We start from the raw sequence: 14,617 nt of genomic DNA on the forward strand, positions 1-14,617 counted from the left end.
GGGTGCCTGGGATTCCCTGGAATTCCCTCCCTAAACCTCTCCGCTCCTCTCTCTCTCTTCTACCACCCCCCCCCCCCCCCCCTTGAAGATGCTCCTTGGGATGCTGTATATTAACTTTAACAGTTTGTTTGAGCTGACCGCGCGCGAGGGAGAGATAAAGAGACAGGAAGCTTGACGGAAGAAATGAGACAGAAAGTTACAAGCTACATCTTGAATTTTATTGAACTCATACGTCTTAAACCCACTCGAGAATTGAAGCAGGGAGGAGGAGGAGGCGAGGTTGTGGTGGAGGGTGGGAGGGAGGGGTCGGTAGGGATAGGAAGGTGAGGGGGGGGGGGGGCGGATCTCCCGGCCTTTTTGGGCATGAGGTTGAATGTCGGGAGGAGGAGAAGCCGCGAAGTGGCGGCAGGGGGGGGAGAATGGAGCAGGGAGGGTCGGAAGGGGACCTTTAAGGGGACCCTGGGCGGCAAAGCTTACGCCTCCCGCATCCCGCAGCCACCCCCCCCCCCCACCCCCCACCCCACCCCGGACCATCCTCTTCCGAAAACAATAACTAGCAGTATGCGTGAAGCAGAGGTGAGGGTGCGTTTAATTACACGACGGTGGGGAACTTTATTTTTTATCTCTCAACGCGGGGAAAAAAGAAAATGTACACCAGGGCAATTTCCTTTCAGTGGCGCGGGAAACAGGGGCAAACGAGCGAGCATGCATTGTACAAATCCCCTTCTACTTTCTACGCTCCAGGGCGTCAGAAATTCTGTCACACTTTCCGATGAGGGTACAATATTTGTCAGCATTGTTTCATTCCTCTGAGTCTGTGTGTTTTTTTTTTATATATATATATTTATATATCATGTCTTCTGCTGTCTGCTTAGTTGTGATCCTTAGCTGCAAGGGAAAGAGAGAGAGAGGAACAGAGTAAGATACAGGGAAATTGGATTAGCCAGAGACCCCCGCCCCCCCGCCCCCCCCCCCCCCCCCCCCCACAGGAAGCAGAATCAATCGTAAATTAAAGGTAAATGGAATCCTCGGCATTATAAATAGAGTATAAAAGCGAGGGGGTTATGACGAACCTTTATAAAACACAGGTCCGGCCAGACTCGGGAAGGTTCGATCTCGGACAAGGTGTGGGCGGGGGGTTGGGGGGGGTGGGGGGGGGGGGGGGGGAACGTTCAAGGCAGAAGTGAGCAAACACTTTTTCCTTGGAGGGTGGGACAAGGGCGAAAGCTCCCTCCCACAAAAAGCAGTAGACGCCAATTCAGTGATTAATCTTGGATCTTTGGGACATCGATCCTTGCTGGACTAGGCAAGAAAGGGATATGGAGCGAAGGAGAGGTGGTGGTTGGTGGGGGGGGGGGGGGGGGGGGGGTGGAGGGGAGTGGCGTTGGAATGGATTTAACATACAGGTGTCAGGGACTGAGTGAATGGCACAGAACAGCCTCAAGGGGCTGAAGGGCCTCGGCCTGTTCCTGAAAGCGGCAGCCATCTTGCGTGCAGTGAGATCCCACAGACCTTTGACAGCGTTGAAATTGTCATCCTCGTTTTCAAATCCCTCCATGGCCCCTCGCTCCCCCCTCCCTATCTCTGTAACCTCCTCCAGCCCCTACACCCCTCCCTATCTCTGCAACTTCCTCCAGTTCCCTACACCCCTCCCTATCTCTGTAACCTCCTCCAGCCCCCTACACCCCTCCCTATCTCTGTAACCTCATCCAGCCCCTACACCCCTCCCTATCTCTGTAACCTCCTCCAGCCCCTGCAACCCTCCCTATCTCTGTAACCTCCTCCAGCCCCCTACACCCCTCCCTATCTCTGTAACCTCCTCCAGCCCCCTACACCCCTCCCTATCTCTGTAACCTCCTCCAGCCCCTACAACCCTCCCTATCTCTGTAACCTCCTCCAGTCCCGACAACCCTCCGAGATCTCTGCGCTCCCTCCAATTCCGGCCTCTTGACCATCCCCCGATTCCCATCGCTCCACCATTGGCGGCCGTGCCTTCAGCTGCCTGGGGCCCCGAGCTGTGGAATTCCCTCCCTGAACCTCTCTCTCTCTCTCTCTCCTCCTTCAAGACACTCCTTAAAACCGAGCTTTTGGTTATTTGCCCCCTAATATCAGCTCTAATATAATATAAAAACAAGAAATGCTGGAACCACTCAGCAGGTCTGGCAGCATCCGTGGCAAGAGAAGCAGAGTTAACGTTTCGGGTCAGTGACCCTTCTTCGGAACTCCGAAGTTCACTGTTCCCCACCCCACCAAACCGCCCCCCCCCCAGCAACGCTCGGTCCGAAGCAGAGGCTAGAGGGGGTAATGTTACCGTCAAGATAATTGCGAGCGAAAAACTTGAGGACTTCATCCAGTAGGATGACCGGGAACGAGATCTCCAGTACCACAATCCACTGTGTAACGGTCAGATGGGTCAGTTTGAAAATGAGCTGTGGAGGGAGGGAGAGAGAAAAGCATTTAGTTCACTTTACGCCAACTGTCGTCAGCACCTCCTAAACCCGCGATCTCCACTGCCCGGAGGGCTGGGTATTCTGCGGTGACACACCAGCCCACTTGATTGGCACCCCGTCCACCACCTTCAACATTCACTCCCTCCACCACCGACGCACAGTGACAGCAGTGTGTACCATCTACAAGATGCACTGCAGCAATGCACCAAGGCTCCTTAGACAGCGCCGCCCAAACCTGCGACCTCTACCAACTAGAAGGACAAGGGCAGCAAATGCATGGGGAACACCATCGCCTGCAAGTTCCCCTCCCGAGTCGCACACCATCCCGACTTGGAACTATATCGGCCGTTCCTTCAGTGTCGCTGGGTCAAAATCCTAGAACTCCCTTCCTCACCGCACTGTGGGTGTGCTTACCCCACACGGACTGCAGCAGTTCAAGAAGGCAGCTCACCACCACCTTCTCAAGGGCAATGAGGGATGGGCAAGAAATGCTGGCCTGGCCAGTGACGCCCACAGATGTGCAGCTAGTGATAAATAGAGGGAATTGGAGACATATTTGGAAAGAGACTGGGAGAGGCGATGATCTTTTGAGATAGATAGACAGATCGGGGTGTGTAGATGGAGAGAATGGAGCAAGCAATACGGAAGAATTGTACACCCTGAGGATTGTTCAACGGACTGGGGACATTGTGAGGTAGGAATGTGAAAATGTGGGATCAGTGCACAGTCAGACAGAAGCTGACAGCTAACATGTTAACAGGTGGAGTATCAGACCCCTGGGGGTAACCACTCCCCTTTCAACCCCGTTCAATCTGATCGTGCGTGAATCGTGCAGCCAAAGAGCCCTCGGAAGCTTACCGGCATTGGATCAACGTAGAGAATGAAGAAGTGGAGAGACATGGAGAGGCAGATGGCGCCCAGCAACCAGCAATTCAACCATGGCGGCATTCTGAGGAGCGACTGGTTCTCTGACAGGCTGCAAACAAACGTGTATACTGAGCGGATGCCAGCAAGCAAGTTTTTTTAAAGCGAAGAACAAAAAATGGGACGCACAATGTATGATTCCGCTGTGGTCAGTCAAGAGTTCAATCGTTGCGTGGTCATTCAGAGCTAAATTGTCGCGTGGTCACTCAGTTTAATCGTTGCACGGTCATCCAGAGCTTAATTGTTGCGTGCTCACTCAGAGAATCTAATCGTGGCATGGTCATTCAGAGATTAATTGTCGCGCGGTCACTGAGAGTTTAATCGTTGCATGGTCATTCTGAGTTTAATTGTAATGGAACACTAGGGGTCAGTAGGGACCCCAGTGAATGCCCAAGTGGATCCCGCGGGATATATATTCCTATACAGGCCTCTCATTCTCCGCTGGCTGGGTGGAGTCTCTGAGGGTCACAGTGTCATATTGAGGAGTCTACAGATCATCAGTAAAAACGAGGTAACAGTTATAAAAAAAGATAACTCGGAGAGGCTGATTGGATGTCAGTGATTGTTAAGAGGGCGACAGTTTATCTAAAGCTCTGGTCAGACCCCCATCTGCATTCAGTTCCGGGCACCGCCCCTCAGGGAAGAATTCATCAGCCTGAGAGGGGATGCAACGTGACTGAAGATACATATCAGTCACGAGCTGACTGAACTGTGTAACAGGCTCGAGGAGGGGCTGAATGGCCTCCTCCTGCCCTGTGGCACTTGTAAATTCCTCCCCCTGCTCGAACTCCCAGATCTGACTTTGCCCTTTGCCCCAGAGCAAGGGCAGCACGCAACCACCAGAAAACCCAAATGCACCTACCTGTTCAAGGCGTTACTCATTTCAATTGTCACAAGGACAGACAATGCCATTGTCATTGGCTCACAGGCTTCAAATATCTCGCAGTCGATCCCTTCAAAATCAGGGTGCTCGTCTGTGCATTGCATGAAGTGAGACTACAGGAGACAAAGAGGACCATCAAACACTCCCAGGACAGGTACAGTACGGGGGTTAGATACAGAGTAAAGCTCCCTCTACACTGTCTTCATCAAACACTCCCAGGACAGGTACAGTACGGGGGTTAGATACAGAGTAAAGCTCCCTCTACACTGTCTTCATCAAACACTCCCAGGACAGGTACAGTACGGGGGTTAGATACAGAGTAAAGCTCCCTCTACACTGTCTTCATCAAACACTCCCAGGACAGGTACAGTACGGGGGTTAGATACAGAGTAAAGCTCCCTCTACACTGTCCCCATCAAACACTCCCAGGACAGGTACAATACGGGGGTGAGATACAGAGTAAAGCTCCCTCTACACTGTCCCCCATCAAACACTCCCAGGACAGGTACAGTACGGGGGTTAGATACAGAGTAAAGCTCCCTCTACACTGTCCCCATCAAACACTCCCAGGACAGGTACAGTACGGGGGTTAGATACAGAGTAAAGCTCCCTCTACATTGTCCCCCATCAAACACTCCCAGGACAGGTACAATACGGGGGTTAGATACAGAGGAAAGCTCCCTCTACACTGTCTTCATCAAACGCTCCCAGGACAGGTACAGTACGGGGGTTAGATACAGAGTAAAGCTCCCTCTACACTGTCCCCATCAAACACTCCCAGGACAGGTACAGTATGGGGGTTAGATACAGAGTAAAGCTCCCTCTACACTGTCCCCATCAAACACTCCCAGGACAGGTACAGTACGGGGGTTAGATACAGAGTAAAGCTCCCTCTACACTGTCCCCCATCAAACACTCCCAGGACAGGTACAGTACGGGGTTAGATGAAGAAAAAACAGGGTTGGCTGCTGTCTAATTGGAGTGTTGAGTGCTGATTGCAGCAACGAGCCTCAGCTAATAACCAAAAAATAAATAAACGGGGGGTAGATACAGAGTAAAGCTCCCTAAATTCAAAATCTGGAAGGAGGAGTGTGGAGAGATTCCGGGGATGAGGGGATTGTCCTATGCGGAGAGATCGAGTCGAACGGGCCGATAGTCCCTGGAGTTGAGAAGAATGAGAGGGTGATCTCATTGAAATGTATAAAATTCTGAAGGGGTTTTGACAGGGTAGATGCTGAGAGTCTGTTTCCCCCCCTCACCCCCGGGGCTGGAGAGTCTCGAACACGGGGTGGGGGGTGGTGTGGTCAGTGGGGGCGGTGACAGTCTCAGGATAAGGGCTCGGCCGTTTCGCACTGAGATGAGGAGAAATGTCTTCACTCGGAGGGTGGTGAATCTTTGGAATTCTCGACTCCAGAGAGCTGTGGATAATCAGTCGTTGAGGATATTCGAGACGGGGATGGAGAATGTTTGGGCGCTGAGGGAATGAAGGGTAATGGGGAGAGTGCGCGAAGGCGGAGTCGGGGTAGTAAATCATCTGTGATCGTATCGAATGGGGGAGCAGGTTCGAGGGGCTCAATGGCCTCCTCCTGGTCTTATTTCTAATGTTTTGAAGTCCACTCCTTCACCCCACACTTCGCAAACTGTCGCCACCTCTTGTCCGGAGGCTGAAACTCCACCGTGACGGTTGACAGGGAAAAATTGATCAGAGGAAATGTCGACACGGGGCTCGATGAGGGACGACGCAGACGGACGACGGCTGTGGAACCTCGAGGACGAGGGGGGGGGGACAGGAAAATTCCCGTGAACGGGAAGGGGGGTTGCGGGGAGGGTGCCTGGGTGGTGGCCAGGAACGGTGGGGGTGAGAGGACCGGCGGGTAAAATGACTAGGACTCACCAGCTGGTAATACGTGACTTCAGGACCGTCATCTGCATACATAAACCACCAGGCCGCTGCGCCCACTGTTGCGCATCCCACGTAACCTGCAACGGGAAAATGCGCCCGTGAGAGGCTGCGTCCGCTGGGCCTTTTTGCGGCATCGCACTGTGCCTGGGAGCTGCCACTCCGCTCAGTCCTCTCAACAACTAACCCCCCCCCCCCACCCCCACCCCCGGCACGCCCCAAAGGGCTCCACCGCCAACAAAGCACTTCTCCGAAGTGCGGCCGCCGTTGGAATGAAGGAAGCGCGGCGGCCATTTTGTGCACAGCGAGATCCCACGGACAGCAATGCGATCAATAACCCAGGTCTCCGGATTTTTTGGGGGGGGTTTTTTTTTTTTCCTCTCGCAATGCTGGACGAGGGATAAACGTCGACTCCCAAAACACCGGGGCATGTTTCACGCCCGCCGCAGAGGGCAGGCAAGGGCACCCGGGTTAACATCTCATCCGAAGGATGGCACCTCCCTCCATACTGACCCTCGGACAGTGAGGCACTCCCTCAGTACTGACCCTCCGACAGTGTGGCACTCCCTCAGTACTGACCCTCCGACAGCGCGGACCTCCCTCGATACTGACCCTCCGACAGCGCGGACCTCCCTCGGTACTGACCCTCCGACAGCGCGGACCTCCCTCGGTACTGACCCTCCGACAGCGCGGACCTCCCTCGGTACTGACCCTCCGACAGCGCGGACCTCCCTCGGTACTGACCCTCCGACAGCGCGGACCTCCCTCGGTACTGACCCTCCGACAGCGCGGACCTCCCTCGGTACTGACCCTCCGACAGCGCGGACCTCCCTCGGTACTGACCCTCCGACAGCGCGGACCTCCCTCGGTACTGACCCTCCGACAGCGCGGGCCTCCCTCGGTACAGTGCTGTAACACACACTCTTTCCCCATCACTCACCTCCAATAGCCATGTAACGGAAAAACAGCCAGCCGCTGATCAGGGGCTCCTTTGGGCTTCGGGGAGGCTTGTTCATGATGTCGAGATCAGGGGGATTAAAACCCAGGGCCGTGGCTGGGAGTCCGTCTGTCACCAGGTTGACCCACAGCAGCTGGACTGGGATCAGAGCTTCGGGTAACCCCAAAGCAGCAGTCAGGAAGATACTGCAGACCAAACAAAACCCAACATGAACGTGAGAGAGGGAGGAAGGGAATGAAGGCAGCGAAGGTGGAACGAATGAGACAAGGAAAACTTCGAGTTACACAGTGCCTTCCCCTCAATAAAACGCCCAGGTGTGTTCAAAATTCAAATTTCACCCCACGCTACCCTGAGGGGAGAGATCAGGGACAGGCGACTGAGGGGTCGGGGTTAAGGAGCATCTTCTAGGAGGAGAGAGAGAGAGAGAGGCGGAGAGGTTGAGGGAGGGAATTCCAGAGCTCGGGGCCCCAGGCAGCTGAAGGCACGGCCCCCAATGGTGGAGAGATGGGAATCGGGGGATGGTCAAGAGGCCGGAATTGGAGGAGTGCAGAGATCTCGGAGGGTCGTAGGGGGCTGGAGGAGGTTACAGAGATAGGGAGGGTTGTAGGGGCTGGAGGAGGTTACAGAGATAGGGAGGGTTGTAGGGGCTGGAGGAGGTTACAGAGATAGGGAGGGTTGTAGGGGACTGGAGGAGGTTACTGAGACAAAGAGGGTTGTAGGGGACTGGAGGAAGTTACAGAGATAACGAGGGTTGTAGGGGCTGGAGGAGGTTACAGAGATAGGGAGGGTTGTAGGGACTGGAGGAGGTTACAGAGATAGGGAGGGTTGTAGGGACTGGAGGAGGTTACAGAGATAGGGAGGGTTGTAGGGGCTGGAGGAAGTGACAGAGATAGGGAGGGTTGTAGGGACTGGAGGAGGTTACAGAGATAGGGAGGGTTGTAGGGGCTGGAGGAGGTTACAGAGATAGGGAGGATTGTAGGGGCTGGTGGAGGTTACAGAGATAGGGAGGATTGTAGGGGCTGGTGGAGGTTACAGAGATAGGGAGGGTTGTAGGGGCTGGAGGAGGTTACAGAGATAGGGAGGATTGTAGGGGCTGGTGGAGGTTACAGAGATAGGGAGGGGGGAGCGAGGGGCCATGGAGGGATTTGAAAACGAGGATGGGGGTGAGCACAGGGGGGTGACGGGTGAACGGAACTCGGTGCGAGTTAGGACACGGTGGGGGGGGGGGGGATCAGCAGGAGTTTTAGGATGAGCTGAAGTTTACGGAGGGTGGAATGTGGGAGAGCAGCCGGGCAGAGAGTCGGGAATGGTCGAGTCCGGAGGGGAAACGAAGGCACGGACGAGGGTTTCTGCGGCCGACGGGCTGAGACAGGGGGCGGAGTCGGGGCGACGTTCCGGAGGTGGGAATGGGCGGTCCCAGTGATAACCGAGGCAGTTACGGGGATCGGGTGGGTGCCGAAAGCGGTCAGGAGGCGCCTCTCGGTTCCTGTCCCTCCACCGCCCACACCGTGCCGACCCTGGCCGCCAGTCGGCACAGCAAGATCCCACTCACCAGACCACCTCTCCCACGTTGGAGGAGATGAGGTATCGGATGAACTGCTTCATGTTGTTGTAGATGGCACGCCCCTCCTCCACCGCCGACACGATGCTGGAGAAGTTGTCGTCGGCCAGCACCATCTCCGAGGCGCTCTTGGCAACGGCCGTGCCAGAGCCCATGGCGATGCCGATCTCCGCCTTCTTGAGGGCAGGAGCGTCATTCACCCCGTCGCCGGTCTGCGGAAAGGGAGACGGTTGGCGGAGGGGGTGGCGGAGTTACAGGGACGTCAACAACCGCGCAACCGCGGCCGCTCTGCCCCTCGTCCTCCCCCACCCCCACACACTTCCCTCCGCCCATGCACACTCATCCCTCAGTCCCACTCCCCCTTTTCTTCTGCCCACATCGCAAACCCCATTTGCCCCTTGCGCCCTCCAGGAACATCGGAACTGGAGGCGATTCAGCCCCTCGAGTCTGATCCGCCATCCCACGAGCTTGTGACTGACCTGTGACCCTAACTCCTTATCCTCGCCTTTGCCCCTTAATACCTTTCCTACCCATCTCAGATCCAGTATCGTTTGCTGTTTGAGGAAGAGAGTTCCAAACTCCCTTTGTGTTATTGTTTATCGCGAGGGGAATGGAATATAAAAGTAGGGAGGTTATGCTTCAGCTATACAGGAAATTGGTGAGACCACATCTAGAGTACTGTGTACAGTATTGGTCTCCTTATTTAAGGAAGGATGTCAATATGTTGGAGGCAGTACAGAGAAGGTTTACTAAACTAATACCTGGAATGGGCGGGTTGTTTTATGGGGACAGGGTTGGACGGGCTCGGCTTGTATCTGCTGGAGTTTAGAAGAGTAAGAGGCGACTTGATTGAAACATACAAGATCCTGAGGGGTCTTGACAGGGTGGATGTGAAAAGGTTGTTTCCCCTTGTGGGAGAATCTAGAACGAGGGGTCACTGTTTAAAAATAAGGGCTCACCCATTTAAGAGAGAGATGAGAAATTTTTTTTCTCTCAGAGGGTCGTGAGTCTTTGGAACTCTCGTCCTCATAAGGCGGTGGAAGCAGAGTCTTGGAATATTTTTAAGGCAGAGGTAGATAGATTCTTGATAAGCAAAGGGGGTAAAAGGTTGGAGGGGGGTTGTCGGGGGGTAGGCGCGAATGTGGAGTCGAGGTTATAATCAGATCAGCCATGCTCTTGTTGAACGGCGGAGCAGGCTCGAGGGGCCGAGTGGCCTGCTCCTGCTCCTAATTCGTATCTTCGTGTGAACTGCATTTGATAATCCGGCCACCACCCAAGACACGGGGACCATACAGGGGGAGGTGAGTGAAGGTCTTCAGACCAACAGTGCCATTTGACCTTGTGATAAGGTCACCTGAAAGTCCCGAGAATGGCTTGTTATTGTAAGTGTGCAGCTGTGATTTGTTGTGCATGAAACCGCTAGCGTGTGGAAGTGGTGAAGCTGTAGTGGAGAACGGGTGTCAGACATGCTCAACTACTTGACTGGCCCTATCAGATCGCCTGCAGACCTTGCAAACCTCGATCGATCGAACCGCCCCTTAAAAGCTGCTGTTCCGGCCGCCCTTTGCCCCCTTAACCACTCAACACACCCCCCCCCCCAACCCCCACCCCGCACCCCACTCCCCCCTCCGGCGCCTCTCTGGGGAGTGGGAGGGGAGCTCACCATGGCGGTGATCTCGTCGAACGACTGCAGGTACTCGACGATCTTGGACTTGTGGGCGGGCTCCACGCGGGCGAAGCAGCTGGCGTTGCGGCAGGCCTGGCGCTGCTCGGAGGCCGGAAGGTCGTCGAACTCCCGACCGGTGAAGGCCCGGCCGATCACCTCCTCGTCCTCGCCGAAGATGCTGATACGCCGGCAGATGGCCACGGCGGTGCCCTTGTTGTCGCCGGTGATCATGATGACGCGGATGCCGGCCTCGCGGCAAAGCTGGATGGAGCCGATCACCTCCTTGCGGGGGGGGTCCAGCATCCCGACCACCCCCACGAAGGTCATATCGCACTGCGGAGAGAGAGAGGGAGGGAGAGAGAAAGGTCAACTTCCAGGATGAACCGTTAAACCCGAGGTCCCCGTCTGCCCTCTCGGGTGGATGTGAGAGATCGCGAATGGAAGAAGAGCGGACTCGCGGTGTGGAGGAAGTTCTCCCCGGTGTCCTGGGGCCCCAATATCTATCCCTCAACCAACATCACTAAAAAGACCTGGGTCATTATCGCATTGCTGTGTGTGTGTGTGTGTGTGTGTGTGTGTGTGTGCGTGTGGGATCTTGCTGTGCGCAGACTGGAAGCCGTGTTTGCCGACATTACAACAGGGGGTGCGCAATTTGAGAAGGTACTTCATTGGCAGGGAAAGCGCTTTGGGACATCCTGGCAATGCGGGGGAGGGAAAGGCCCTATATGAAGGGGTCTCCTTGATGGAGACGTGGGGTTTATCGGGCCCCTCCACCTCCCGCGCCAAACCCTCCCACAGACCCTCCCTCAACCAATTCCGACCGGCTCGTACCTCGTAGTTGATGAACTTGGTTGAGTCCTCCAGGTTCATTTCCTCCCTCTTGGGCGGAGTGTCGCGGGTTGCCAACGCCAGGCATCGAAGGGTGTCCCGGCCAGTCCCCCACTCCTTAATCACCGACAGGATCTTATCCTTCACTGTGTTGGTGAGGGGTACCCGTGTGGTGCCTACCCGCACATAGTTGCAGCGATCGATCACCCCCTCAGGGGCACCCTGTGAGAATAGAGATCAGAAAGAGAGTGGGGGGGGGGGGTATCAGGGTCTGAGTGGATAATGAGAGGGGGTTTATAGAGGGTATCAGGGTCTGAGTGGATAATGAGAGGGGGTTTATAGAGGGTATCAGGGAATGAATGGATAATGAGAGGGGGTTTATAGAGGGTATCAGGGACTGAGTGGATAATGAGAGGGGGTTTATAGAGGGTATCAGGGTCTGAGTGGATAATGAGAGGGGGTTTATAGAGGGTATCAGGGACTGAGTGGATAATGAGAGGGGGTTTATAGAGGGTATCAGGGACTGAGTGGATAATGAGAGGGGGTTTATAGAGGGTATCAGGGACTGTGGATAATGAGAGGGGGTTTATAGAGGGTATCAGGGACTGAGTGGATAATGAGAGGGGGTTTATAGAGGGTATCAGGGTCTGAGTGGATAATGAGAGGGGGTTTATAGAGGGTATCAGGGACTGAGTGGATAATGAGAGGAGGTTTATAGAGGGTATCAGGGACTGAGTGGATAATGAGAGGGGGTTTATAGAGGGTATCAGGGACTGAGTGGATAATGAGAGGGGGTTTATAGAGGGTATCAGGGACTGAGTGGATAATGAGAGGGGGTTTATAGAGGGTATCAGGGTCTGAGTGGATAATGAGAGGGGGTTTATAGAGGGTATCAGGGACTGAGTGGATAATGAGAGGGGGTTTATAGAGGGTATCAGGGACTGAGTGGATAATGAGAGGGGGTTTATAGAGGGTATCAGGGACTGAGTGGATAATGAGAGGGGGTTTATAGAGGGTATCAGGCTCTGAGTGGATAATGAGAGGGGGTTTATAGAGGGTATCAGGGACTGAGTGGATAATGAGAGGGGGTTTATAGAGGGTATCAGGGACTGAGTGGATAATGAGAGGGGGTTTATAGAGGGTATCAGGGTCTGAGTGGATAATGAGAGGGGGTTTATAGAGGGTATCAGGGTCTGAGTGGATAATGAGAGGGGGTTTATAGAGGGTATCAGGGACTGAGTGGATAATGAGAGGGGGTTTATAGAGGGTATCAGGGACTGAGTGGATAATGAGAGGGGGTTTATAGAGGGTATCAGGGTCTGAGTGGATAATGAGAGGGGGTTTATAGAGGGTATCAGGGACTGTGGATAATGAGAGGGGGTTTATAGAGGGTATCAGGGTCTGAGTGGATAATGAGAGGGGGTTTATAGAGGGTATCAGGGTCTGAGTGGATAATGAGAGGGGGTTTATAGAGGGTATCAGGGTCTGAGTGGATAATGAGAGGGGGTTTATAGAGGGTATCAGGGACTGAGTGGATAATGAGAGGGGGTTTATAGAGGGTATCAGGGACTGAGTGGATAATGAGAGGGGGTTTATAGAGGGTATCAGGGACTGAGTGGATAATGAGAGGGGGTTTATAGAGGGTATCAGGGACTGAGTGGATAATGAGAGGGGGTTTATAGAGGGTATCAGGGACTGAGTGGATAATGAGAGGGGGTTTATAGAGGGTATCAGGGACTGAGTGGATAATGAGAGGGGGTTTATAGAGGGTATCAGGGACTGAGTGGATAATGAGAGGGGGTTTATAGAGGGTATCAGGGACTGTGGATAATGAGAGGGGGTTTATAGAGGGTATCAGGGACTGAGTGGATAATGAGAGGGGGGTTATAGAGGGTATCAGGGACTGAATGGATAATGAGAGGGGGTTTATAGAGGGTATCAGGGTCTGAGTGGATAATGAGAGGGGGTTTATAGAGGGTATCAGGGACTGAGTGGATAATGAGAGGGGGTTTATAGAGGGTATCAGGGACTGAGTGGATAATGAGAGGGGGTTTATAGAGGGTATCAGGGACTGAGTGGATAATGAGAGGGGGTTTATAGAGGGTATCAGGGACTGAGTGGATAATGAGAGGGGGTTTATAGAGGGTATCAGGGACTGAGTGGATAATGAGAGGGGGTTTATAGAGGGTATCAGGGACTGAGTGGATAATGAGAGGGGGTTTATAGAGGGTATCAGGGACTGAGTGGATAATGAGAGGGGGTTTATAGAGGGTATCAGGGACTGAGTGGATAATGAGAGGGGGTTTATAGAGGGTATCAGGGTCTGAGTGGATAATGAGAGGGGGTTTATAGAGGGTATCAGGTACTGAGTGGATAATGAGAGGGGGTTTATAGAGGGTATCAGGGACTGAGTGGATAATGAGAGGGGGTTTATAGAGGGTATCAGGGACTGAGTGGATAATGAGAGGGGGTTTATAGAGGGTATCAGGGACTGAGTGGATAATGAGAGGGGGTTTATAGAGGGTATCAGGGACTGAGTGGATAATGAGAGGGGGTTTATAGAGGGTATCAGGTACTGAGTGGATAATGAGAGGGGGTTTATAGAGGGTATCAGGGACTGAGTGGATAATGAGAGGGGGTTTATAGAGGGTATCAGGTACTGAGTGGATAATGAGAGGGGGTTTATAGAGGGTATCAGGGTCTGAGTGGATAATGAGAGGGGGTTTATAGAGGGTATCAGGGACTGAGTGGATAATGAGAGGGGGTTTATAGAGGGTATCAGGGACTGAGTGGATAATGAGAGGGGGTTTATAGAGGGTATCAGGGACTGAGTGGATAATGAGAGGGGGTTTATAGAGGGTATCAGGGACTGAGTGGATAATGAGAGGGGGTTTATAGAGGGTATCAGGGTCTGAGTGGATAATGAGAGGGGGTTTATAGAGGGTATCAGGGTCAGAGTGGATAATGAGAGGGGGTTTATAGAGGGTATCAGGTACTGAGTGGATAATGAGAGGGGGTTTATAGAGGGTATCAGGGACTGAGTGGATAATGAGAGGGGGTTTATAGAGGGTATCAGGGACTGAGTGGATAATGAGAGGGGGTTTATAGAGGGTATCAGGGTCTGAGTGGATAATGAGAGGGGGTTTATAGAGGGTATCAGGGACTGAGTGGATAATGAGAGGGGGTTTATAGAGGGTATCAGGGACTGAGTGGATAATGAGAGGGGGTTTATAGAGGGTATCAGGGACTGAGTGGATAATGAGAGGGGGTTTATAGAGGGTATCAGGGTCTGAGTGGATAATGAGAGGGGGTTTATAGAGGGTATCAGGGTCTGAGTGGATAATGAGAGGGTCAATGTTGAGTGTTTGGACTAGAGATTGGGATTGCGTTTGGGATAGAGGACTGGGATTGGGATTGGGAATTTTTTCGGGGTGGCAGGAGTCACAT

General features: G+C 53.6%; 1 protein-coding gene across 1 annotated transcript in view; it reads right to left on the minus strand.

The window, feature by feature from the left end:
- Window positions 1–238: 238 nt before the first annotated feature.
- LOC137361985 (sarcoplasmic/endoplasmic reticulum calcium ATPase 1-like) overlaps window positions 239–14,617 on the minus strand; it is a 70,995-nt gene continuing 56,616 nt past the window's right edge. The window contains 9 exon segments of the mRNA XM_068026582.1: window positions 239–888; window positions 2,312–2,429; window positions 3,309–3,426; window positions 4,237–4,370; window positions 6,152–6,237; window positions 7,098–7,300; window positions 8,668–8,888; window positions 10,340–10,675; window positions 11,174–11,392. Of these exon segments, the coding sequence (XP_067882683.1) occupies window positions 872–888; window positions 2,312–2,429; window positions 3,309–3,426; window positions 4,237–4,370; window positions 6,152–6,237; window positions 7,098–7,300; window positions 8,668–8,888; window positions 10,340–10,675; window positions 11,174–11,392 (1,452 nt within the window). The 3' untranslated portion in view covers window positions 239–871.

The sequence above is a fragment of the Heterodontus francisci genome, unplaced genomic scaffold, assembly GCF_036365525.1.
Source record: "Heterodontus francisci isolate sHetFra1 unplaced genomic scaffold, sHetFra1.hap1 HAP1_SCAFFOLD_518, whole genome shotgun sequence".
In the NCBI taxonomy this organism is placed as follows: Eukaryota; Metazoa; Chordata; class Chondrichthyes; order Heterodontiformes; family Heterodontidae; genus Heterodontus; species Heterodontus francisci.